At 41.6% G+C, this 27,367-nt stretch overlaps 1 protein-coding gene across 2 annotated transcripts; it reads left to right on the plus strand.

Moving 5' to 3' along the window:
* On the plus strand, positions 1 to 25,648 carry FAM161A (FAM161 centrosomal protein A). Of its 2 annotated transcripts, XM_047781988.1 has the most exons (7): positions 1 to 346; positions 10,448 to 10,674; positions 13,184 to 14,350; positions 14,686 to 14,853; positions 17,219 to 17,318; positions 24,206 to 24,360; positions 25,116 to 25,648. In XM_047781988.1, the coding sequence occupies exons 1-7, from the start codon at positions 140 to 142 to the stop codon at positions 25,252 to 25,254; spliced, it is 2,163 nt and encodes a 720-aa protein (XP_047637944.1). In that variant the 5' UTR covers positions 1 to 139; the 3' UTR covers positions 25,255 to 25,648. The 2 variants fall into 2 exon arrangements, with proteins under 2 accessions (XP_047637944.1, XP_047637947.1); XM_047781991.1 differs by lacking the exon at positions 14,686 to 14,853 and having other exon boundaries at positions 4 to 346.
* Positions 25,649 to 27,367: the final 1,719 nt, after the last annotated feature.

Raw genomic sequence — 27,367 nt, forward strand, 5'->3', positions numbered from 1 at the left:
TTTTGAGTGACGTTTGGTCGCTCGCGGCCCCTGTAGCGTCCCTAGTTACCAGGCCCCTAGTAACCACCACTCCAAGCAAGGAGCCGCCGGCTTCCCCGCCCCAGGCCAGCGCGGGCGCTAAGGCCTCGGAGGCGCGGTAATGGCTGCCTCGCACCAAGCTGCGAAGCTGGCGGCTGGCAGTCTCCAAACCCCGGTCAGTCCCAACACCGGAGCGCAGATCGCCCAGTACGAACGTAAAGACCCCTTAGAGTCCCTGTCTGCGGCCACGGCGGCCTTGGAGGAGGAGGAGGAAGAAGAAAAGGAGAAGGAAGAGGAGGAGAAGGCAGAGCGGCCGGCGCGGGCGCCGGTAATGCAGGGGCGGGACGTGGTCTGGGGCTGGGCTCAGGCGGGGTGCAGCTGGAGGCTGGTCTGCGACCCCAGTGGTGAGGCGCAGGCTGGGAAACGCGCGCACTATTCAGATCCTCCCTAGCCCGGTGAGCCTGGCCCACTGCGTTCTCTCTCCTCCCACAGAAAATGCTCAAAATCGAAGCGTTGAAAAGTCTTTTAATTTTAGCCTAAGAGATGCAAAATTTTCTTGGAGAGTCTTTACGTTTCTCTATTTCTAAAGAGTGCAAAGTACAGAACTTTACTCCTTATGCTCCATCGTCTGTTGGGGGTAGATACAGCTTTTTTTTTTTTTTTTTCTTTTCAACTTGAGGAAAATCGATCTCATAGAGGATAACCTATAAAACGGAAGGAAATCAGCTGTGCTGTCAGGTGTGTTTTGTTGTCACCTTGATGTCCTGGTTATTAGTGCATCTTAATACAATACATGAGAGATGGTTTTTAAAACCATCCAGAGTTTAGTGGGTCGATCAGACACAGATATAGTTAAGCCTCCAGAGAAGCGAAGTACTGAGGTTCCAGTAAATTATGGCTCTTCAGGGTAGGGTGAGACAGTCTTTTCACTGATCAATTTTCAGTGTCAAATGTGTTGTGAACCCCTGTCCACCAGATAGAGGGTCAAGTCTGCCATCTGCTCTATTCACTTAAAAGGTGGGAATCTTGAATTTTACCTAGCAATCTGCATATATAAACCTCCCTAACCCCAGTTAAAGATTTTTTTTTTTTTTTTTTGCTGCACCCAAGGCCTGAGAAAGTTCTCAGGCCAAGAAATTGAACCCCTGCCATAGCAGTGATGACTGGAGATCCATAATCCACTGTGTCACAAGAGAGCTCCATAAGATTTTTAATACGTTTTGTCCAAACTTTTTCAGATTCAAAATGTTGTGGTCTAGGGCTGATAGAAATCACTGGATATTTTGGATTTCTAATCTCTTTAATCCACACTGTTAATGAGAAAATCTGTAGCAACATCTTTTATAGGTAGTATTTACCAACAGATAAACTACTTGAGGTTATCCAGAGTAATACAGATTGAGACCATGAAGGTGAACCAGGCCAAGCGACCTAGTACCAAATTCATTCACAGTAAAGCTTTCCCTCAACACAAATGTCAATAGCCAACAAAGGAGACAAAGCCATGAAGGGAAAGGACTCCATATGGATAGAGAAAAAGGATTTGGAGTCCTGGGTTCAGATCTTTTCATTTGCTAGTTGATTTTTTTTTTTAAGTATATTTGATTTACAGTGTTGTGCTCATTTCTGTTGTATAGTAAAGTGACTTAGTTATACACATATACATTCTTTTTTAAAAAATTAATTTTCCTAGGGCCGAACCCGTGGCATATGGAAGTTCCCAGGCTAGGGGTCAAATCGGAGCTGCAGTTGCCAGCCACAGCACAGCAACACCAGATCCAAGCCATGTCTGCGACCTAAACTGCATCTTGTGGCAACACTGGATCCTTAACTCACTGAGTGAGGCCAGGGATTAAACCTGTCCTCATAGATACTAGTCAGGTTCTTAACCTACTGTGCCACAACACAAACTCCAATATATTCTTTTTTTTTTTTTTGTCTTTTGTCTTTGTTGTTGTTGTTGTTGTTGTTATTGTTGTTGCTATTTCTTGGGCCGCTCCCGCGGCATATGGAGGTTCCCAGGCTAGGGGTTGAATCGGAGCTGTAGCCACCGGCCTACTCCAGAGCCACAGTAATGCGGGATCCGAGCCGCGTCTGCAACCTACACCACAGCTCATGGCAACGCTGGATTGTTAACCCACTGAGCAAGGGCAGGGACTGAACCCGCAACCTCATGGTTCCTAGTCGGATTCGTTAACCACTGCGCCACGACGGGAACTCCATATTCTTTTTTAAATATTCTTTTCCATTATGGTTTATCCAAGAAGATTGGCCAGTTGATATTAAGATGTAACTTCCTTCAATCTCAGTTTCCTTATCTGTAAAAGAACTATAATAACTGTCTCTTTCTTGTCTCACTGGACTGTTAAGAGAACCAAATGAGAGAATGTATGTCATAACTAAAGGACAGTTTGTGTAAATTAATAATAACAACTGCCAGTGGGACTGTCATTTGAACAATTCTTCCAAAGATTCTGCATTGGCTTGCTGTGGTAGCAGAGTCAGTCATTTCTACAGTTGCAGGTATACTTCCAGAGTGCCCTGATAAATTGCAAATTTGTATTACAAACTTATCACCTGAGGAAAGATTAGTTTGTTTATCTAATGAGCTAGTTTGCAAGGGACAGGATCCTACTGGAAAAAAAAAAAGAAGGAAGCTAAGTTACGAGTCTGACACTGTTCTGAGACCACCATACTTGAAGGATCCCAAAGCAAATCTGAACAAGCTGCCACAGTAATAGGCCTCATAGTCAGGGGGCACTGGGGTTGGTGAGCAAAGCACTGAAAAGGCAGGAATGAAAGTACAGCAGCCAAGCTTTGCCTTCTTCCCAGTTTGGGTTGGGTTTCCACCTTGATTTTTTTTTTTTTTATTTATCTTATTTTTTGGCTGCACTGGTGGCACACATAAGTACCCAGACCAGAGAGCAAAACTGCGCTACAGCAGTGACAACAGTGACAATGCTGGGTTCTTAACCTGATAGGCCACCAGGGAACTCCCCTGCCTTGATTTTTTTTTTTTTTTTAAGGCCATACATGTGTCATATGGATGTTCCCAGGCTGGGGGTTGAATTGGAGCTGCAGTTGCCGTGCTATACCACAGCCACAGCAACACAGGATTCTAGCCACATCAATGAATGATGTTGACTCACTGAGCAAGGCCAGGGATTAAACTGGCCTACTTTGATTTTTTTTTTTTTTAATCTTTTTAAGTCCGCTCCCGTGGCATATGGAGGTTCCTAGGCTAGAGGTCTTGCCGCCTTCACCACGGCCATAGCAATGTGGGATCTGAGCTGCGTCTGCGACCTACAGCACAGCTCACAGCAACACCAGATCCTTAACCCACTGAGCGAGGCTAGGGATCAAACCCGCAACCTCACGGTTCCTAGTTGGATTCGTTTCCGCTGCGCCACGATGGGAACTCCAGCCCTACCTTGATTTTTAAAGGTTAGTTTGTCTCATCTTTGTCTTGTGTAAAATGGAGTAAACTCAGCTACTATAGCCACCACACAAAATTGATTAGAGAACCAGCTGTCACAGTAGGTCTCTTTCTGTCCTTTAATTTGCCAGAGTGAACCCCCTTCCTCACACACACCCCCATTCCACCTTCCCCTGCCCCCGAGCACACACACACACACACACACACCCACACACACCCATGTTCCTTATGTTCCCTGAGTCTAGCCTTAGTTGGAAATCAGTTCATAGGCCTTGCAATGTGATTGATGATGACATGCATAAAGCATTATTCTGTAATTCACAGTTAAAATTTCACTGACTTTCTCTTTTTCAACAAATACTGAGCGTTTGTTGCTAGTCACAAACTATCTAATAGTGAATGAAACAGTCATAACTCATGTTGTCACAGTGCTTCCAGTCTGATGGGGAAGTTAGTAAAAATGAACAAATGATTATAAAACAGGAAATGTTGGGAAGGAAATTAGTAGGTGACTGTGATTAAAAAAAGTAATAAGAGGGAACTTACTTCAGTGAGTGAACACTTAAGCCAATGTCTGATAGAAGAGACAGTGCAGCCATTTGAAGAGTGGAAGTGGGAAAAGCATTCCAGGCTGAGGGAGCAGCATATGCAGGGGTCCAAAGCTAGGAAGAGGGGGAGTTCCCATTGTGGCTTAGCAGTTAATGAATCTGACTGGGATCCATGAAGATGCAGGTTTGATTCCTGGCCTTGTTCAGTGGGTTAAGGATCCAGCATTGCCAGGAGCTGTGGTGTACGTTGCAGATGTGCCTCTGATCCCACATTGCAGTGGCTGTGGTGGTAGGCTGGCAGCTGTAGCTCTGATTCAACCCCTAGCCTGGGAACGCTCCATATGCCGCAGATGCGGCAAAAAAAAAAGTAGGAAGAGAAAGACCTTTGGGTGATTAAGGATCCCAGAGAAAGCCAAGGGACTGGAGAAGAGAGGAGAGGAGAGACGAGTTTGGAGAGGTAAGCTAGACCTGATGGGTCAGGGCCTTACAGACCAAGGTCAAAGTTTAGTGTTTATTGTAGGCGCAGTGAGAGGTCCTTGAAGACTTTTAAGAAATCTGTCTTGTTCCTATTTACATTTCTAAAAGATGATATTCTAATGGCTTTGTGGAGAATGATTGGGGGTTTAACAAAAGCAAGGAGACTCGGTGGGAGGCTATTGCAGTAAATCAGGTGCTCAGAGTCCAAGGGAAATGGTAAGAAGTGGACAGACTGCATAGGACTTACTGTTAGATTGGCTATGAAGGCCAAAGAAGAAGTCAGAACACTCACTCCCGGATTTCTGGTTTGACCAGCTGCATGGAGGATAATGTCATTTACTGAACTGGGGGTAACTTGGGGAAGAATAGGTTTGAAGGCTGCATGGGAATCACGGTTTCTTTCTTTCTTTTTTTTTTTTTTTTTTTTTTTTTGCTTTTTAGGGCCACACCTGTGGCATATGGATGTTCCCAGGCTAGAGTCGAATCTGAACTATAGCTGCTGGCCTATGCCACAATGTGGGATCCGAGCAGAATCTGCAACCTACACCATAGCTCACAGCAGCACCAGATTCTTAACCCACAGAGCGAGGCCAGGGATCGAAACTGCGTCCTCATGGATGCTAGTCCACTTCGTTAACCGCTGAGCCACAAAGGGAGCTCCCTGTTTGGTTTTTAATTTAGTATTAATATTCACAAAACTTTTTTTTCTTTAAAGTTACTTTTTTTTTTTTTTTTTAGGGCCCCATTCACGGCATATGGAAGTTCCCAACTAGGGGTTGAATCAGAACTGCAGCTACTGGCCTACACCACAGCCACAGCCACAGCAACGCCAGATCCGAGCCATGTCTGCCACCTACACCACAGCTCACAGCAGTGCCAAATCCTTGACCCACTGAGCAAGGCCAAGAATCGAACCTGCGTCCTCATGGATGCTAGTCAGATTCGTTTCTGCTGAGCCATGACGGGAAGGCCTAAAGTTACATTTTAATTATGGAAGTAATACAGGAAGTTTAAAATTTCAAATGTTATAAATAAAGCTTAGGCCCTTTTTACACTTCTCTCCTGCCAAAAGAAAATCTGGCTCCCCCTTCCCTCCTCCTTGGTAGCCACTGTTTTAAAACTGATATATATTCTGGGCTTTTTCCTGACTCCTGTGTTTATAATATTTTAATATATGGTAGCATTTTATAGATCCATATTGTTTTGTAACTTTTTTTCTCTTATTTATATGATCTGCCTCATTCCTTACAAATCACTTTATTTTTTTATTTTATTTCATTTTATTTTTTGCTTTTTAGGGCCACAACCATGGCATATGGAGGTTCCCAGGCTAGGGGTCAAATCGGAGCTACAGCTGCCAGCCTATGCCAGATCTGAGCCACGTCTGCGACCTACACCACAGCTCACAGCAACGCCAGATCCTCAACCCACTGAGCGAGGCCAGGGAATCAAATCAGCAACCTCACAGTTCCTAGTCGGATTCATTTCTGCTGTGCCACGATGGGAATTCCCCTAACAAATCACTTTAATACAAAAAAATTTTTAAATAAAAATCCCAGAATTTTAGATGATACTAGATAGACTGTAATACAAATAATTATGAGTGCTGATTACTAATGGAGCAATATGTGTTGGAAGAAGTCATCATCTAAGTAGGTCAAACTAATCTAGGGAAGATTATCTGCTAATCTAGTGGCTGCGTGTTCAACACTCTACAAAAAGCTCAACAATTAAAGGGAAAGGGGGCTAATTTTAGGCTCTTGGGAAATAAAGTCCTTAGCCTAGGTTATTTGATCTACTAAAAGTTTCCTTCTGTGTGGAGACAACTAAAAATGAAATTAGAGTAGGAAGTTGCTTATTAGCCATTTATCTGTTTTAGGTAAAACACTGAGATCAGTATATCTGAAAATTTCAGCCTAGTGTTACCAGTATTAAGCTGAAATGGAATGAATACAGTGCAGAAGGCCATGCTTTAGTGTAATTATCAGACCTGCCATATCTCTTCAGAAGTTGCTCATCCTTCTATGTCTTTTTTTACACAGTTTTTTCAAGTTCAAATACATTTCATCTTTTTTGTGAAAATGATTATTATGAGGCTTTTTTTTTTGTCTTTTTTTTTTGCCTTTTCTTGAGCCGCTCCCGTTCCATATGGAGGTTCGAAGGCTAGGGCTCTAATTGGAGCTGTAGCCACCAGCCTACACCAGAGCCACAGAACTGTGGGATCTGAGCCGTGTCTGCAACCCACACCACAGCTCACGGCAACACCGGATCCTTAACCCACTGAGCAAGGCCAGGGATCAAACCCTCAACCTCATGGTTCCTAGTAGGATTCGTTAACCACTGCGCCATGACGGGAACTCCCGAGGCTTTTTTTTTAAAGGATGTTCTAAAAGAACAAAGGGAAGAGCACATGGATACTTTTGTCCAAAAACTGTTTGTTTTTTGTCTTTTTAGGGCCATACCTATAGCATATGGCAGTTCCCAGGCTAGGGGTCAAATTGGAGCTTTAGCTGCTGGACTACACAACAGCAATGCCAGATCTGAGCTTTGTCTGCTACCCACACCACAGCCCATGGCAACGCCAGATCCTTAACCCACTGAGCAAGGCCAGGGATCGAACCCACGTCCTCATGAATGCTAGTCAGATTCGTTTCTGCTGAGTCATGATGGAAACTCCTAAAAACAGTTCTTTGTAATATCCACCTATTTAAAGATGGATTTTGGAAAATAGTTCCTTTCTTAATGCTCAGTGGAATGTAGCTCTTTTTTTTTGGTCCTTTTTTTGGCAGGGGCTGCACCCACAGTATATGGAAGTTCCCAGGCTAGGGGTCAAATCAGAGCCGCAGCTGCTGGCCTACACCACAGCTCACGGCAATGCCAGATCCTTAACCCACTAAGCAAGGCCAGAGTTTGAACCTGTGTCCTCATGGATGCTAGACAGATTTGTTTCCACTGAGCCACAACGGGAACTCTGAATATAGCTCTTTAGAGCAGCCAATATGTCTTTGACTGCTTCAGTCCTTTGTGAGAGAATGTCTTTCCTTAGTGTTTTTTAAGCTGGACATTCGTTCATCCAACAAAAATTTATTGAGTGTCTGCCACTGGCCAGGCACTTTTCCAGTCATTGGGGACACAACTGTGAACAAAGCTGACAAATACTTGTTTTTGTGAGACTTACTTTTTGGTAGGGGGCAGGCATATGATACACAAATAAGCAGAGATATGTAGCCTGTCAGTCGGGGGTGAGAGAAATAAAGCAGAAGATGGAGGCTGACAATGAGTCAAGAGGGGGAGGTTGTAATTTTGAGTAGAATGTCATTGAAGACCTTGCTTGGAAGTGACATTTGAGTAAAGATCTGAAGGAGTGATCAGACTTTCCCCTAGTCGGAATGAGGTATTTCTTCTGTGAGTTCTCATGGTGTCTGAAATTGTCATGTGTGGTCACTCATCTGTCTCCTTGCTCAGCAGGGAGCTGCTCGTGGGCAGGAAGCAGGTGTGCTGTCTCATTTTGAGTCTGCTATCGATTATTTATCTACATGTTCTCTCCTAAACTACCTGGAAGCTTCTCAAAGGTGCAGTTTTTATCTGATGTGTATCTTTCAGCAACTAGCTGAATGCCGAGTGTCCCTCAAAACTGAATGAGTGAGGAAATTAATAGAACACTCATTTCCACAGCCAAGAAGGCTATGGTGAAGAGCAACTGCAGAAACAGCATCAGATAGCAGACAATTCTCTTAATTGAGTTGTATGACTCTTAAAGCAATTCTCCAATTTATTTGGTAATACATTTCTGCACACTATTTCTACTAAAAACTTGTTTTCCTGCGTTCGTTTTCTCTAAGTTGTCCCAAGTGATACGACCCTGGCCTCCTGTACTGTTTTTAGCCCATTAAAAAATTATATCTATAAATATGACTGACTCCTGAATTTTCCTGTTGGGAGACACCCCTCAGATTTATTTTCTAGAGTTTCATCAGACTGAACCTATACTTTTCTATGGCAAATATGCCTTTTTCATTTTGAGTATCCTTCAGGCACTAGGCTAATTTAAAACCATGGTCAGCAGCCTTTTATGCATATAAGTAATTTCAATTGTTTCCCACATGAAAAAAATATTAAAATTTTTGTTTTTGTGTAGAATGTGGGGTTTTACCTCTTTAGTTGTTTGAGCTAAAAGAACTTTGAAAGGTTTGTGAGAGGAAAGAGGGGAAAAGATCAGTCGTACCCTTGCAGGCATGTAAATAGAATAGCCCCCCTCTGCTTTCTTGTTCTCTTATCTCCCCCACAGTCCCTGTCATCCATGGCAGCGACTGTTTTTTTATTTTTTTTATTTATTTTTATTTATTTTTTTATTTTTATTTTATTTAGTTGTTGTTGTTGCTATTTCTTGGGCCGCTCCCGCGGCATATGGAGGTTCCCAGGCTAGGGGTTGAATCGGAGCTGTAGCCACTGGTCTACGCCAGAGCCACAGCAACGCGGGATCCGAGCCGCGTCTGCAACCTACACCACAGCTCACGGCAACGCCGGATAGTTAACCCACTGAGCAAGGGCAGGGACCGAACCCGCAACCTCATGGTTCCTAGTCGGATTCATTAACCACTGCGCCACGACGGGAACTCCAGCGACTGTTTTTGTAGCCTGCAGGAGTGGCTGTTCTGGAAGTCCCTCCCACCCCTTCCCACACCCTCCTCTTCCCTCCTGAGGTATCCCCCAGTATCCAGGAGGGCATCTTCCTGGCTCCTTGATAAGCCCCTAAGCACTCTGTTCCCTCCATTCCCTGTCCACTGTCCTCTCTTCCCTGGCACACCCTGGGACCCACGCAGCAGGAGCCCGGATGGGGGAGGTTGCTCGGTTTGCAGCAGGAGAAACTGTGTTCCCCTTCATCTCAGGTAAACCTACACTCAGAAGGAGCCTCTATGAAGGGTGGGTTGGGAGTTCCCGCTGTGGCACAGAGGGATCAGAGGCATCTCTGCAGCACTGGGATGGATCCCTGGTTGGCACAGAGAGGTAAGGATCTGGTCTTGCTGCAGCCGTGGAATGGTGGCTTATATCTGATTCCTGGCCCCAGAACTTCCATATGCCTTGGGGTGGTCAAAAACAAAAAGAGAAAGAGGAGTTCCCGTTGTGGCTCAGTGGTTAACGAATCTGACTAGGAACCATGAGGTTGCGGGTTCGATCCCTGCCCTTGCTCAGTGGGTTAAGGATCCGGCGTTTCGGTGAGCTGTGGTGTAGGTTGCAGACGCGGCTCGGATCCCGCGTTGCTGTGGCTCTGGCGTAGGCCAGCAGCTACAGCTCCGATTCGACCCCTATCCTGGGAACCTCCATATGCCGCAGGAGCAGCCCTAGAAAAGGCAAAAAGACCAAAAAAAAAAAAAAGAGAGAGAGAAAGAAAGAAAAAGATTTAGTTTTATACTTTCACAGTGTATGGGTTAGTACATGATCTGGGAATCTAACCATCCTTTATAAAATAAATGAAATAGCATTTATTTTCGGGCAACTTGGTAACTCTCATTCTGAATAAAATGTCATTAAGAGAAAATGTACCTAGCTACAAGTAGCTTATAATCCATTATATGTATAGAGTCCACATGTAACATATAACCTGATTAAGGGGACTTTCAAAAAAACAGCCTTGGGGGAGTTTCTGTTGTGGCTCAGTGGGTAACAAACCCGACTAGTATCCGGGAGGATGTGGGTTCCATCCTTGGCCTTGTTCATTGGGTTAAAGATCTGATGTTGCCTTGAGCCATGGTATAGGCTGCAGATAAAGCTCAGATCCTTCATTGCTGTCACTGTGGCATAGGCCAACAGCTACAGCTCTGATTTGACCCCTCGCCTGGGAACTTTCATATGCTGCAGGTGCAGCCCTAAAAAAAAATAAAAATAAAAAAGCAGCATTGGGAATCAGTGTCAGCTTAATTTGGTTTTCAATTCCAGACATCATATAACATTTTTTTCCTCCTACCAGGCTGATTTTAACACCGACGTTTCTGGGGTGAGTGAACAAAAACAGGATTTTGTGAACTTTTCTGATATTTACTACTCTAATGAAGAGTATTTCAGGAAACTAGAAGAGCTGAAGGCTGCCCACATGGAAACTATGGCCAAGTTAGAGAAAATGTACCAGAATAAACTAAATTTAAAGGAAGTTCAGCCAGTGGTCACCAGGGAAGAAGCTGCTAGTGTCTCTTCTAAGTAAGTTTGTACATAATGTTATTTGTGGAATGTAAAATAAAATGTGTACCTAAAAGTGCAGAACAAAATTATTTCAGAATATTTTCTCACAAATATTCCCCACATCCCCACTCCCCCTTTCTTGGCCTCTCAGCAGCATATGTAGTTCCTGGGCCAGGGAACAGATCCAGGCTGCAGTTTTGACCTAAGCTGCATCTGCAGCATTGCTTGATCCTTAACCCACTGTGCCAGGATGGGTATCGAACATGTGTCCCAGCACTCCCAAAACACCACCAATGCCATTGTGTCACAATGGGAACTCCGCAAATATCCTTTTAAAAAAATTTTTTTTTAATTCTTTTTTGGCAACACCGTGACATGTGGAAGTTCCCAGGCCAGGGATCGAACCTGTGCCACAGCAGCAACCCAAGCCACAGCTGTGATAATGCTGGATCCTTAAGCCACAGAAGCACAAGGGAACTCCATCCCTTTGTGTTTTTAGTGATATACAGAAGTAGAATTTTATTCAGGTTGTTTGCTGGCCTATCGACCTACTAGGTGGCTTTTTGCTTTGAGGGTCATTTAGTGGCCATTTGGTCCTTCCTCTCTGACCCACCACCTTTAAGACTTTATCAGAAATATTTAGTCTGGGCCATTTTCAAATGATGAGTATTAAAATTTAATTTTAAAAGCTCTTTATAGTTAACATCAGCTTATTAAAGATAGAGTACAAATTGTTCAGGACTAAGGAATAAATCTGGGAGTTCCCACCATGGCCTAGTGGTTAATGAATCTGACTAGGAACCATAGGTTGTGGGTTCAAATACATGGCCTCAATTAGTGGGTTAAGGATCTGGCATTGCCATGAGCTGTGGTGTAGGTTGTAGACACTGCTCAGATCCCGAGTTGCTCTGGCTGTGGTGTAGGCCAACAGCTGTAGCTCCGATTAGACCTCTAGCCCAAGAACTTCCATATGCTGCAGGTGCAGCCCTAGAAAAGACAGAGAGAGAAAAAAGAAATCTGATTTAAGTTTTCAAAAAATAGTAATTTTTGCCATAAACTTGCTTCTTTTGAAACTCGAGGCAAGTCCCTTAACTCATCCACTTGGTTGGTGCTAATTTGCATCTCCCATGTGCCAGACTGTGCCTGGGCACTGAGGAGTCAAAATTAAAGTGCCCTCAAGGAAGTCCAAGACTAACTGAAATCCAGAAATACAACACAGTGTAGCAGAGTGTTAGAGACAGAGGAAGAAGCTGTTGATTATGTCAAGATGTCAGTGGAGGGATGCAGGTACTTGAAGTGTCCTGTGTTCAATCTTAAAGGGGAAATGGCTGAAGCAGATGTAGGAAGCAAGGAATGGCATTCTAGGCAACAGAGCCATGTGTGCAAAAGCACCGGTGCCACAGAAAACTGTGTGAGGAACTTCCCATGATTAGATCTGACTTAAGAATGGCGACAGGGGAGGAGAGGCAAGATGTGAAACTAGAAAGATAGACAAGGGCTAGTCCTCAAGGGCTTTATAATCTAGACTTTGTAACAACAAATTGTAGAAAAGTTTCTGGAAGGGGCATAAGGTGGTCAGATGTGTGTTTTATGATAGTGACTCTGGAAGATGTGTGGAGAATTCAGTAGCGGTTGGATACAAGGCACCTCTGCCGTCTCAGCTTCCTCCCCTGTAAATGAGAAAGTCCAATTAGATTGTTTATAAGCATCTCACAGTCTTTCTTCTAAAAAAAAGCGATAATTTTCACAAGCCCTAACCAGCTCCTATTTTCTAACTTTTTTTTTTGGCCGCACCCTTGGCATGTGTAAGTTCCCAGGTCAGGGGTCAAACCCATGCCACAGCAGTGACCCAGGCCACTGCAGTAACAGCAGCTGATCCTTATCCTGCTGTACCACAAGAGAACTCCATCTAACTGATTTTATCTTGATCTTAGAAATTATGTAAATCTTTTTTTTAATTTTTTTTTATTTTATTATTTTTTTTTTTTTAGAGCTGAACCTGCAGTATATGGAAATTTTCAGGGTGGTGGTCAAATTGGAGCTACAGCTGCGAACTACACCACAGCTCCTGGTAACATTGGATCCTTAACCCATGGAGCTAGGCCAGGGGTTGAACCTGTGTCCTCATGGATGATAGATTAGTTTCTGCTGAGCTTCAGTGGAAACTCCCAGAAATTATGTAATTCTTTTTTTTTTTTGTCTTTTTGCCTTTTCTAGGGCTGCTCCCACGGCACATGGAGGTTCCCAGGCTAGGGGTCTAATTGGAGCTGAGGCCGCCGGCCTACTCCACAGCCACAGCAACTCGGGATCCAAGCCTCGTTTTCAAACTACACCATAGCTCACAGCAACGCCAGATCCATAACCCACTGAGCAAGGCCAGGGATTGAACCTGCCACCTCACGGTTCCTAGTCGGATTCGCTAACCACTGAGCCATGACGGGAACTCTGGAACTATGTAATTCTTAATTTTTATATTTAGTCACATGCCACTGAAAGAGTAACCTAATTACTCCTTTCACTTACTTAGGTCTGTATCAGAAAAGAACTACTGTCCTGTCTCGTTAATGACATCGGTTTCAGAGCCTGATTTAGGTGAGTCTTCCTCCTTGGTTGTATCTTCCTCTGAAGATGAGTCACCCAACTTAGAAAAGGAGTATTCTGAGAAAAGCAGAATGATGACCTATGCCAAGGAGCTCATCAACAACATGTGGACCAACTTCTCTGTTGAAGATTATATTCAGTTTGAAGATGCTGACTTGCCAGCACTTGAAAAAATAAAAAAGAAACCAAAAGAATGGGTTCCAAAGATCACAATACCTGAGCCTTTTCAAATGATGATTAGAGAGCAGAAGAAAAAGGAAGAGAACATGAAATCTAAGTCAGATGTTGAAATGGTACGTAAACTGCTTAAAAAACAAGAAGAAGAATTAGAGTGTAAGAAAAAATTCCGAGCCAATCCAGTTCCTGCATTCATTTTTCTTCCCCTTTATCATGATGTAGTCAAGCAAAATGAAGAACGGAGGAGGTCTATGAGGGAGAAATACAAAGAAGCTCTTTTGGCCTCACAAAGGCCGTTTAAGTTTATGGCAAGAGAGGAACAGAAGCAAGCAATTCGTGAAAAGCAGCTAAAAGACTTTTTTAAGTCTAAAAAGAAAACAAATCGATTCAAAGCCAGACCTGTCCCTCTATCTACTTATGGTTCAACTGTCAAAGACAAGTTAACAGAAGATGAGTTTTATAGAAACATTAGGACACAGCGGAGAGCCCAAGAGTTATTACAGAATTCATCCCCTCTGCCTTGCAGTCCAACTCGCAGAAGTTTTGCTGCAAGGAAGCCCAGGTGTCCTGAACAGGCTGAAAGGTCAAAGTATAAACACAAAGTTAGGTGCCAGACTGCTGACTCTGAAGACCTTCCTAAGGGATATCAGAAATACCACTCAGAACAGAAATGTCCCAAACTCCTAACAGTCTGTGAACCGTCTGACCTTCATACAGCCTCACATGCCTCCACTAAAAGAGAGAAAATTCTGGCAGACATTGAAGCAGATGAAGAAAATTTAAAAGAAACACGTTGGCCTTATCTTTCTCCAAGGCACAAATCACCAGTAAGAAGTATGAATGCAAAGCCTGCATCTTGTAGCTACAACCCTCCAATGCCCACAGTGTCCTCTAGGGGAAGAGAGCAAGCCACAAGGTAAATAAGTGATGCGGTACTGATTCATGGTTGCTATTGCTTTTGTACGTGGAATTGGAAAATGTGAAGTTATTATATCTGGTAACATACTTTACTGTGTAATATAGAACATTTGCCAAAGGGTGTTCTTCTAAGAAGTGATATATTTTCCATTTTATGAATCTTTGGGAATAGAAATGGTTATAGTCAGCCTATTGATTTCTAATTTTACAAGTCAGATCCTTCTCAAAAGGTTGCCCCTTTTTTTCAACCTTTGAATTATCCTGTGTTAAATCTTTGCTAAACAACATTCTCATTGGCTTAAAGTGAATTAAGCCTTAGTTTGTTGCCCTCAGGAGATCACTTGAGGAAAAGAAAATGTTGGAAGAAGAGAGAAATCGGATCCTAACTAAGCAGAAGCAAAGAATGAAAGAATTGCAGAAACTTCTGACAACCCGGGCTAAGGCTTATGACTCACATCAAAGTCTAGCTCAGATGTCTAAATCCAGAGTAAAATCTCTCAGGTATCACGAGAGAGTCCTGACCCTCCAGATCATTGGTTTTCAAACTTTTTTTAATCAGTGGACCCAATATGTGAACAGATTAAGCATAGTGTTAGTATTTCAGTTTCTGGATCCAAGTTACCATCAGTTACTTACAGTTAACTTACACACTCACCCTCACTCCTTTCCTTCATGGTAAGAACAACATGTACACTCACCCCATGGTGAGGACCATGATGCCATGTTGATGAACATTTTATATTGTGGCCATAGTTCATGGTTGTAATCTTCTATCAGCATCTAAACCTTTTCATTAGATTATTATTGCACAGTATGGTACTGAGAAAAATCTTGATTCACACAGAGCTCTCTCTCTTTTTTTTAACAGCTTGCCATGTAATCTCAGAATATTCATCCATACAAAGATATGTCAGAGAGCTTTGTTCTAAGTTCTGCACAAAATCTGATAGCACAAATTAACACACTGATGTTAATTCACAGTTATGTGATGGGTCAGTTGACATGTGTTAATGTTTAGTGGTATGTGTTACATATTGGAATTCTGCAGTACAAAGTTTGAAAATCAGTGCTCCAGAGGAACATTTTTATGTTGCAGCATAAAAATGTTCATATTTAAGTAGGAAAATATCTCCCCCAAAGCTGGGTAAGTAATATGATGTATTAATTTTTGATATGATTTATAGGTACCCCACAAATCTATATTTATTTTTAATTATGAGTATTCTTTCTTAAATATATATTATATGTAGTAATTATATTCCTTTATAATGTATATTATGTATATATTTTTTATAACGTATATCAATGTAATTCATTGACAAAAGGAGCTTGATTTGATGAACTTGAGCAAAATATTTGTTTTTTGTTTGTTTGTTTGTTTTTTGGTCTTTTTGTTTTTTTAGGGCTGCACCAGAAGCATATGGAGGTTCCCAAGCTAGGGGTCTAATTGGAGGTGTAGCTGCCAGCCTATGCCACAGGTCACAGCAACGCTGGATCCTTAACCCACTGAGTGAGGCCAGGGATTGAACCCACAACCTGATGGTTCCTACTTGGATTTATTTCCGCTGAGCCACGATGGGAACTCCTGAGCAAAATATTCTTTTTTTTTTTTTTAGGGCCACACCCACAGTATAGGGAGGTTTCCAGGCTAGGGGTCGAATGGGGGCTATAGTGCTGGCCTTCACCACAGCCATAGCAATGCCAGATCTGAGCCGTGTCTGCGACCTATACCACAGCTCACAGCAACACCAGATCCTCAACCCACTGAGTGAGGCCAGGGATCAAACCTGTGTCCTCATGGTTACTAGTCAAATTCGTTTCTGCTGAGCCACAACGGGAACTCCAAGCAAGATATTCTTTAGAAATATTTACTTATTCATGCTTAGAAAGTAAATTGCATTTTCCATAATACTAAAAATTAGGCATAATTATTACTTTATTGTTTTTTGGGTTTTTTTTGTCTTTTTTGTTGTTGTTGTTGTTGTTGCTATTTCTTGGGCCGCTCCCGCGGCATATGGAGGTTCCCAGGCTAGGGGTTGAATCGGAGCTGTAGCCACCGGCCTATGCCAGAGCCACAGCAACTCGGGATCCGAGCCGCGTCTGCAACCTACACCACAGCTCACGGCAACGCCGGATCGTTAACCCACTGAGCAAGGGCAGGGACCGAACCCGCAACCTCATGGTTCCTAGTCAGATTCGTTAACCACTGCGCCACGACGGGAACTCCACTTTATTGTTTAATTATTTTTACTAATCCATGAAGTCTTATGATTTTGGTGGAGTTAGTATATTTTACAAAGAGAAAAATAGTGTAATTTAATTCATTATAGGATCTTGTTGTAAAAGTGCACTTACTGTGAATTGATGTATCTTGGTTCCTGTTCCTCTGTAAGTTGTACTCCCATAATCCCCATTTCTCTGCTGCCCTGCTCCCATTTAATTATTTAACTTTGCCACCAACCTATAGGAGATCTCATTTAGGGGAAAAAAAGAGAGCAAGGTCCTGTTTTCAGAAGAAATTCCTTAAAGAAAATATATCTAATTTAGACTAAATTTTCTTGGTTTTATATACTTATAAATGAAATAGAGGGCATTCATTTATCTCCTCAGGGTAATTTGAAGCCCCTTAATACATTATGTTTTGAAAATTTCAGAAACTTCAAAGTACCCAAACTGTTCCTGGGATAAAAAAAATACATGCTCTGAGAATGTAGGATTTTTATTCTGCATTCCATAAACATTTACCAGTCTAGAAAAGAATTATGATAAACTGTGCTCATAATTTCTGATTTGTCATCTAAGCTAAATGTTATGTGTGCAAGTTCTTATTTCTTTTAAAAATTCCATTCCTTTTATTTGATTTTAGAAAGAGTGAAAAGGAAAGGATGAGAGAATATCGGCAAGAACTAGAAGAAAGAGAAGAAAAATTAAAAAACAGGCCGCTGCTATTTGAAAGAGTTGCTCAGGTTGTGTTTGTTGGAATTTAAGAGCTATTGTCAACTTTTTTTTTTTTTAAACATCTCTAGCTCCTAATTTTTATAGTCCATTCTCCTATGTATTATATAATTTACCAAGACATTATTATTTCTGTGACAGCTTCATCAAATCAGTCAAGTAATTTTGCTTAAATCTGAACATTGAATCTTGATGAGGCTTATAAGCTTGATAAAGAACATGCTGCTAATCCAGTCATTCTCAAAGTAATAGATTTTCAACCTGCTTTTAATGGCTAGTCTTTTTTCAGTACCAACTTGGCCAATGTTAAGGTGAGGCTTCATGATATGAATTGCAAGTCTTTGAAGAATTAAAAATGAAACAAAATGGCCAATTGAATCAGATTTATTTCTGCCAGGGTTTTTTTGGTTTTGTTTAGATATAATTGACATGTAGCAGGTATAAGTTTAAAGTGTACAGCATGAGCTGACTACATATATTAGGAAATGATTACCACAATAAGTTTAGTTTACATCTACTGCCTCATATATTTACAAAAAACTTTTTTTTCCTTGTGATAAGAACTTTTAGGATTTATTCTCTTAGCAACTTTAGAATATACCACAGAGCAGCATTAACTGTTGTCATCATGTTGTACATTATGTCCACAGTACTTATAACTGGGAGTTTGTACCTTTTCTTGCTTTTATCCAATTCCTCCAGTAACCACAAATCTGATCTCTTTTTCTGTGAGTTGTGTGTGTGTGTTTAGCTTCCACGTATAAATGAGATCATATAGTATTTGTCCTTCTCTGTATGACTTATTTCACTTAGCATAATACCCGTCTGTATGGCCACAAATGACAGGATTTCCTTTTTTTAAAATGACTGAATTCCATTGTATGCATGTGTGTGTGTGTGTGTGTGTATAATATTGTCTTTATCCATTCATCTTTTGATGGACATTTGGGTTGTTTCCATGTCTTGACTATTGTAAATAATGCTGCAATGAATGGACATAGTGTTTTCATTTCCTTCAGTCAAATACCCAGGAGTGGAATTGCTGGATCGAATACTAGTTCTATTTTTAATGTTTTTGAGGAACCTCCATACTGTTTTCCATAGTGGCTGCGTAAATTAACATTCCCACCAACAGTACACAAGGGTTCCCTTTGTCTCCATCCTCATTAGCAGGTGTGAGGTGATAGCTCACTGTGGTTTTGATTTGCATTTCCCTGATGAGTAGTGATGTTGAGCACCTTTTCATGTGCCTGTTGGCTGTTCGAATCTCTTCTTTGGAAAAATGTGTATTCAGAGCCTTTGCCCCTTTTTAAATTGGATTATTTGGTTTTTTTGCTAATGACTTATGTGAGTTCTTTATGTATTTTGAATATTACCCCTTCCCAGATAGAGGATTTGCAAATATTTTCTTCCATTCAGTAGGTTACCTTTTCATTTCGTTGATGTATTTTCAAGTGAGTCTGTAATTTTTAGTCTTATCTACAATTACTGAAAGGACTTCCCTTTTTTATTGAAGTATAGTTCATTTACAATGTTGTATTAGTTTCTGGTGTATAGCAAAGCGATTCAGTATATTCTTTTTCAGATTCTTTTCCATTATAGCTTATTACGAGATATTGAACATAGTTCCTCGTGCTGTACATTAGGACCTTGTTGTTTATCTGTTTTATAAAGTAGTGCGTATCTGTTAATCACAAGCTTCTAGTTTATCCCTCCTCCCCCGTTTTCCCTTTCGGTAACCATAAATTTGTTTTCTATGTCTGTAAGAAGGACTCAGTTTTGCAGTCTTTCCCTTAAGAGAGATTTGTTTATTTCACCATAGTTTCGGTGGCTAGGAGCTACTTTTTCTCTCTATTCAGTTGTCACTAAAAGACCTGACAAGTTTTCTTTCTAAATAACTTTTTTTTTTTTTTTTTTTTGGTCTTGTTGTCCTTTTAGGGCCGCACTTGGAGCCTATGGAAGTTCCCAGGCTAGGGGTCTAATTGGAGCTGTAGCCGCCAGCCTACACCCCAGCCACAGCAACTTGGGATCCGAGCTGCATCTGCGACCTACGCCACACCTCACGGCAATGCCGGATCCTTAACCCACTTAGCAAGGCCAGGGATAGAACCTGCAACCTCATGGTTCCTAGTCAGATTTGTTAACCACTGAGCCACGATGGGAACTCCTCCTCTAAATAACTTTTATATCTATCTTTCTCCATCCCTCATGGTGAAATGCTAGATGAAACTTCTGTTACTTCCTATCTGAGTTATTATAATGGTATGACTGATTTGCCTGCCTTGCTCTTTGCAGAGCCACCCATTCTGTCTTCACTCTGCCATTCCCTCGCCACAGTGTTTACCCTGAGTAGGTAGTTAACCCCTGAGAACAATGGCAGTCATCCATTTTCACTCATGCCATTCTTTCCCACTTTCAATGAATGGTACCAAGGAGTCTTGTCATTGGCTTCTCCAGACAATGCTACAGTGCTACCTAGTGGGTATTCCTGTATTGCAAAAGAAGAAACTGAAGTTGAAAGAAGGTAAGTAGTTCCTAAGGTTTATAGCTGGTAAATAACGGATCTAGAATTGAAACCCAAGACAGTCAGCTTCCAGACACTTAACACTAATCTGTCCTGCTTTCTCCCAGAAGATAGATCCTTGAGTCTTAGCATGCTGTACTGAATCTTCTATGATCTGATCCCTCTTGACCTCTCTCTTTTTTTTCCCCTTCTTTTTAGGGCCGCACTTATGGCATATTGAAGTTCCTAGGCTAGGGGTCAAATTGGAGCTACTGCTGCTAGCCTGTGCCACAGCCACAGCAAAGCCAGATCCAAGCCTCATCTGTGACCTGCAGTGCAGCTTGCAGCAATGCTGTTTCCTTAACCCAGTGAGTGAGGCCAGGGATCAAACCTTCATCCTCATGGATACTAGTCATGTTCTTAACATGCTGAGCCACTATGGGAACTCCCCTGTTGACCTCTTTAGTTCATCTACCCCTGCGCTCCCTCCAACCCCTACTAAGAATACTTTCAGGGCATACGAGACTACTGTTTTCAAACTGGAACTCTCTATTCATGCTGTTTCTCAGCACCCTTAGAGCCTCTTCCTATCTTTCCTCTTAATCTTTTAATGCTTAGTATAAAATTACATTTTTCATTGTTTCCCCAAGTTGAATTTTGGGTGCCTTTTCTTCAGTGTTGTTGTTTGTTTTTATTTTTTTCCCCCCACCAATGGCATGCAGAAGTCCCTGGTCCAGAGACTGAACCTCCACCACAGCAGCAACCTGAGCCACAGCAGTGACAACACCAGATCCTTAACCCGCTTTGCTACACGAGAATTCTTTGTCTTTGCTCTTACCACATTATGGAAATTATCTTTTTAATGCTCTCTCTTCCCTTTCAGATACTTTTTTTTTTTGCCGCACCCTAAACATGTGGAAGTTCCCAGGCCAGGGATCGAACCTGTGCCACAGTTGTGTGCTGTGCCACAGCTTGTGGCAAGCCAGATCCGTAACCCCCTGCACCAAAGGGAACTTCCTCAGCTAGTTACTTTTAAAGGTGTTGTCAAATCTTTGTATTCCTGGCACCTAGCACCTAAGGTAATTTATGGCACAGAGGAGATGTTAACATCTGTTGAACCCAAACTCGTCTGTTTTCTTTCTGGGATTAGCCCAGGCTGAGAGCAGTACTCGAATGTACTAGTGATCAGTCCCAGCATTAACAGGCAGTTTTGCCATGCTGTGAATCCCTACTCTTTCTAACTACCAGAGAACATAAGCAGCAAAGTAAGTGCTGGCTGTGAAATTAAACCCGTAAAGAAATGTTAAATATTGAAAACACAGTTTAGTTTTATAGTTGATACTTCTTCTACCACTTTTGACCCACACACATGCTGTTCCCTTTCCCCAAAACACTTTTCTCTCCCCATATACGTTCTACCTCCGGTGAGGACTGGCTTGTCACAAAATAAGTAGTTAGTTAGTTCGTAATTATTAAATAAAAGAAAGAATTACTGAACTGAACTTAGGCTTATAAAAATTAAGAATTTTTTTTTCCCTTCAAACTAGGGAATGGATCGTAAACCAACTTGCGTCATTACTTATTTTGGTTTCCTGAAAAAACAAAGCTATTTTTTTTTTTTTTGGAGAGTCTTAGAAAAGCAAAATAACTACACGGTTATTTGAACTATGCCATTTATTTCATAGTCTTTTACAGTTCTTTTGCATGATGAAATTCAAGGGGGGGGGAATATTTTTCTCAGTCAGGAACAGTTACACTATTCACCCAGATATAAAATATTTAAAGATATTAAATATTTAAAACTCACTATAGTTTTGGTTTTGTTAACATAAATTTGTCCTTTTTTTCTTACAGTGACTATTGGTGCTAATTAACAGCTGTTATTTGATTAATTCTCTCACAACTTTATGCATTACCCATTTATAAGTGTTCATGTGGTCTTGCTGCTGTTGAGTTATCCCCTGGCAAAGTAAGCCGTGATCCAGGACAGAACAAACCATGTTTTCTAATTTCTCAAAAATCACAAGATTTATTTGTATTGATGTTAAATCAAGTTTTAAATCAAACTCTTTTTTTTTTTTTTTCCTTTTTAGGGCCACACCTGCGGCATATGGAAGTTCCCAGCCTAGGGACTGAATTGGAAATGCAGCTGCCAGCCTATGCCACCGCCACAGCAAAGCCAGATCCTAGCCACATCTGCATCCTATGCTGCAATTTGTAGTAATGCCAGATCCTTAACCCATTAAGCCACAACAGGATAAATAAAATTCCAGATGAAGGCTTATGAGCACTAATGTTGATTAGTATCATTTAAATCTCTTTTATATTTGATTCATTTTAATCAGAATATACTCTTCTTAATGCATTCTGAGTCAGATTTGGGGTTTCTTAGTTTGCTTTTCAGTCTTTGCCATAGTTCTCATTCTCACTTGGTCTGCCTTTCAGTGCCCCAAGATCGTAGTCTTTGGATGCATTTTTACTTACTTTTCTAAAAAATGTTGTTATTCACAATGGGTGCATTTCAGCAAAAGTTTGAGTTCTTCTTTTTCAGTTTTCCAGAGTGTCAGAAAATGTGCTGGTGATAGCTTTATCCATTGTAGTCAGTCTTTGCCATTTTGCTTTCTCCCGTGGAACACTAGACTCCACTGTCCCTCCTTATGCTGGAGCCCCTGGGTTAGGAAAATAGCTGACACTGCATTGCTGAAGTCAGATTTTCAGCTTATCTTCAGACTCCAGGATGGCCACTAGCACTGAGAGAAAGCACATGGTGCAATAGAAAAGACCCAGGAAAGGATTAAGAGGCTTGGTTTTACCTCTCACTATACCTGGGGACCTTAAGCAAACCACTTAACCTCAGCAGAGAAGAGGGAGCATCTTAGTTTTCTTACTTAAATTTGTGGGTGAGGCTGAGTGTTCCTCCATACCCTTTCCCAGATGGGATGCCATTGGAACATTGCGACTGGGCCATTGCTCATCACTTTCCTTTAGTCAAAGGTCCAGGTGGTGATTGTTGGCCCTATACTTGTTCATAATCATTCATCAGAGCTAAAAGTGGACTAAAGCCAAAGCACTAGTGTGAACCCCAGTCATCTTGTGTCTGTGTAAATCCTGTGGTCTCAGGAACTGTGACAACTTCTGACTTGCTTTAGGTGTGCAAGTGTCATCACAATTCCTACAGGTTCCCAAGCCGGGAAGTAAAATCCTGGAGATCTGAACCCAGTTCTAAATTCATGTTTTCCTTGCTATATCCATTGCTTCATCAACAGAGTAGAGATAACAACATTGATGATTTTATCATCTTTGGTGGATTGGCGATATGGCTTGTAAAGAATAAAATTTTTATTTATTTATTTATTTATTTTTTGTCTTTTTGCTATTTCTTGGGCCGCTCCTGCGGCATATGGAGGTTCCCAGGCTAGGGGTCAAATCAGAGCTGTAGCCACTGGCCTACACCAGAGCCACAGCAACGCAGGATCCGAGCCGCGCCTGCAACCTACACCACAGCTCATGGCAACGCCGGATCGTTAACCCATTGAGCAAGGGCAGGGACCGAACCCGCAACCTCATGGTTCCTAGTCGGATTCGTTAACCACTGCGCCACGATGGGAACTCCAAGAATAAAATTTATAGTAGGTACATAAATAACCCTCTGACAACTACCACATGAACTTATTTTCAGATTTTTTGGGGGGATATCATTGTACAGTCATAAAACAGTACAGTATAAAGAATTATAGATCAAACCTCATGTGATCAGTACCTAGGTTAACAAATACAGCATTACAGCATTGCCAGCACCCCAAAACCCTGTGTGCCCCTCCCAGATCCAGACCCTCTCCCTCCCCCCAAAGATAACCACCATTCTAACTTTTGAGATAAACATTTCCTTGTTTTTCTTTACAGTTCTATCACCCATGTGTCTATCTGTAAATAATATAGTTTGGTTTTGCCTGTTTGGGGACTTTATGTAAATGAATCATTCTATGTATATTCTTCTGTGGCATGCTGCTTTTGTTTAGTGTTATGTTTGTGAGATCTGTCCATGTTGTGGTACATAGCTAGAGTTCATTCACTTTCATTGCTTTATTTTAGTCTGTTGTATGAATAGGCCACAATTTATTTATCCATCCTACTGTTGATAGGTATTAGGTTGTTTCCAGTTTGGGGTTGTTTCAGACAGTCCTATTCTGAACATTTTAGGATGTCTCCTGGGGCACATATGTAGGAGTTTCTCTGGGCATATACCCAGCGGTGAAATTGCTGGCCAGAGGGTTTGCATATTTTCAACAACTGAGATTATTGAATTTAATTTTCACAGGAGCTTTTAACCCATACATTTTAATGGAAACTTGAAAGTTTTTTGTTCTCATCTAAAGAGGTTTGTCTTTCCTATAGAAAAATGCAAGAATGGCAGCAGAAAAGCATTATTCTAACACCTTAAAAGCACTAGGAATATCTGATGAGTTTGTTTTAAAGAAAGGCCAAAGTGGAAAAATATTTGAGTACTTCAGCAGTCAAGAGATGAAAAGTTTCACTGAAGATAAAGAAAGGTAACATATATAAGATGTCTGAATTGTTTACCTTTGAAACATTTTTTTACCTGTAGGAAAGCATAAAATCCTGTTCTATAATATTTGAAAAGGTCGTTTACATAATGGAATACATGTGAACTGTTGTAAAACATTCTGATATTTTAACATGTTTGACACTTCAAAATCTTGCACAGTGGTGAAATGTTTTGTCTTTAAATTAAAATAATTTAAATTTCTGACTGACTGACATAAATAATGAAAATAAGGAGTTCCCATCATGGCTCAGCAGAAAGGAATCCGACTAGGAACCATGAGGTTGCAGGTTCAATCCCTGGCCTCGCTTAGTGGGTTAAGGATCCGGCATTGCCGTGAGCTGTGGTGTAGGTCACAGACGCGGCTCAGATCTGGTATTGCTGTGGCTCTGGTGCAGGCTGGCAGCTGTAGCTCTGATTGGACCCCTAGCCTGGGAACCTCCATATGCCGTGGGTGTGGCCCTAAAAAGACAAAAGACAAAAATAATAATAATAATAATAGTAATGAAAATAAAAACCTACTTTCAAATGAAGTTTAAAGTGTCAATCAAGTTTGAAATATATTAGTTCTCAGAAGAATATTTAGTTTCCCAATTGGTGCTCTTATAAACTTTTCATGATAAACTGGAGCTCATACTCTTAAGGAAGACTGACTACAGGATGGCATGCATTGCAGAGGGTTTGTTTACCTTTAAATGAAATCATTTTTCTTTTGAAAGATTGATAAATTTCTTCCTCTAGCTTTAATGAAGATGAAAAAATAGAAGAAAAAGAGAACAGGGAAGAAAATTATTTTACTGATACCAACAGCCAAGGTTCTTGCAAGGAAAAAGACGAAGCTGATGAAGAAAGTGGAGAAGAGAAATCTGTTGGAGAATAAAACAGAATCCATTGGCAGGGTCTCCTCTGTGCTGTGCTGCGCAGCGCAGCTGCAGTATGGCGTTAAGGACATAGATGGGAACCGTCTGATTTGTGCAGAGCATGGAGCAGTCACCTTGTAGCCCGAAAGGGAAGATTCCAGCAGATTGGTCATTTGGTCAGTTAGAGTAAGGCTTGGCCTATTCAGTTCTTTAAATCACTCCACATGATCTGTTGGCAGCTTTGATCTTGTATTTTTAAAAAGCACTTGAGAACACAGTTATCACAAACTGATTCAGTATAAAAATATACATTACTTCATTATTTTCGATGGAAAAAAGGGGCTTTGCATCGAGAGCAGAGAGCAGTATTGGGCTTTTTCTGGAGAGCATGAACCAATAAATATTTTCAAGTTATACTATTTGTTTTTCTCTGCATTACCTCTCACAAAATGAATCCTCAAACATTTCACTAGGTACTTTAAGTTTGTTATCTCAGCCATTTTTTAAAAGTAATAAATACAGGAAAGAGTGAATAATTTGCACACTTACATTCATTTATGCAGTTTTTGTTAAATTATCCACACTATCATCACTTTTTCTTTTATCCCTGCTTTTATTCCAATTTATTTTATTTTATTTTTTTTTGCTATTTCTTTGGGCCGCTCCCACAGCATATGGAGGTTCCCGGGCTAGGGGTCGAATCAGAGCTGTAGCCACTGGCCTACGCCAGAGCCACAGCAACGTGGGATCCGAGCCGCGTCTGCAACCTACACCACAGCTCACGGCAACGCCGGATCGTTAACGCACTGAGCAAGGGCAGGGACCGAACCCGCAACCTCATGGTTCCTAGTCAGATTCGTTAACCACTGCGCCACGACGGGAACTCCTATTCCAATTTATTTTTGATGTATAAATTATTGGAAAAGTTTGGGGTTTTTTTTTTTTTTTTTTGCTTTTTAACATGGAAGTTCCCAGGCTAGGTGTCGAATTGGAGCTACAGCTGCCGGCCTATACCACAGCCTCAGGAACATGGGATCCAAGCTGTGTCTGCAACCTACACCATAGCTCATGGCAATGTCAGATCCTTAACCCACTGAGTGGAGCCAAGGAGTGAACCCTCATACTCATGATACCAGTAGGTTAGTTTTTGCTGAGGCACAACAGGAACTCCCTGAGTTATAATCTTAATTGGATTTAAATATTACCCCCGTTTTATATGTGACGAAATTGTGCATAATAATTTGTTCAAGGCATGTTTTCAAAGTAATTCAGATTTAACTATTAATACCAGACTCAGGAGTTCCCGTCGTGGCGCAGTGGTTAACGAATCCGACTAGGAACCATGAGGTTACAGGTTCGATCCCTGCCCTCGCTCAGTGGGTTAACGATCCGGCGTTGCCCTGAGCTGTGGTGTAGGTTGCAGACGCGGCTTGGATCCCGCGTTGCTGTGGCTCTGGCATAGGCCGGTGGCTACAGCTCTGATTCGACCCCTAGCCTGGGAACCTCCATATGCCGCGGGAGCGGCCCAAGAAATAGCAACAACAACAACAACAAAAGACAAAAAAAAAAAAAAACAGACTCAGTTGTACTCAACTTTCTACATATTGTAGACACAGTTGTCTTTCTATGCATGATGATAATTTGATTTTATGAATCTATCATTTTTGCTTTTTGTGCAAATTTTTGTTTGAAAAATTCAAACCAGTCATAAAGATGTGATTGGGTAAGACTTTTTTTAAAAACAATCAGCCTTTAAGGATGATAAACTAAAAAGGTATATACAGTAGCAATGTTTCCCAACTGGCAATTTATGCCGTAAATTAAGAAATAAGGCGATTTCTTTTTCTTTTTTTTTTGTCTTTTGTTGTTGTTGTTGTTGTTGTTGCTATTTCTTGGGCCGCTCCCGCGGCATATGGAGGTTCCCAGGCCAGGGGTTGAATCGGAGCTGTAGCCACCGGCCTACGCCAGAGCCACAGCAACGCGGGATCCGAGCCGCGTCTGCAACCTACACCACAGCTCACCGAAACGCCGGATCGTTAACCCACTGAGCAAGGGCAGGGACCGAACCCGCAACCTCATGGTTCCTAGTCGGATTCGTTAACCACTGCGCCACGACGGGAACTCCCGATTTCT

The sequence above is a fragment of the Phacochoerus africanus genome, chromosome 5 (genome assembly GCF_016906955.1).
Source record: "Phacochoerus africanus isolate WHEZ1 chromosome 5, ROS_Pafr_v1, whole genome shotgun sequence".
In the NCBI taxonomy this organism is placed as follows: Eukaryota; Metazoa; Chordata; class Mammalia; order Artiodactyla; family Suidae; genus Phacochoerus; species Phacochoerus africanus.

What these genes read in the sequence shown, in the direction of transcription:
- FAM161A (XM_047781988.1), top strand. Translation starts at nt 140, where the DNA reads ATGGCTGCCTCGCACCAAGCTGCGAAGCTGGCGGCTGGCAGTCTCCAA. An exon ending in GCTGCTAGTGTCTCTTCTAA is followed by an intron (nt 10,675 to 13,183) that starts GTAAGTTTGTAC and finishes TCACTTACTTAG; the next exon opens with GTCTGTATCAGAAAAGAACT. An exon ending in TCCAGAGTAAAATCTCTCAG is followed by an intron (nt 14,854 to 17,218) that starts GTATCACGAGAG and finishes ATTTGATTTTAG; the next exon opens with AAAGAGTGAAAAGGAAAGGA.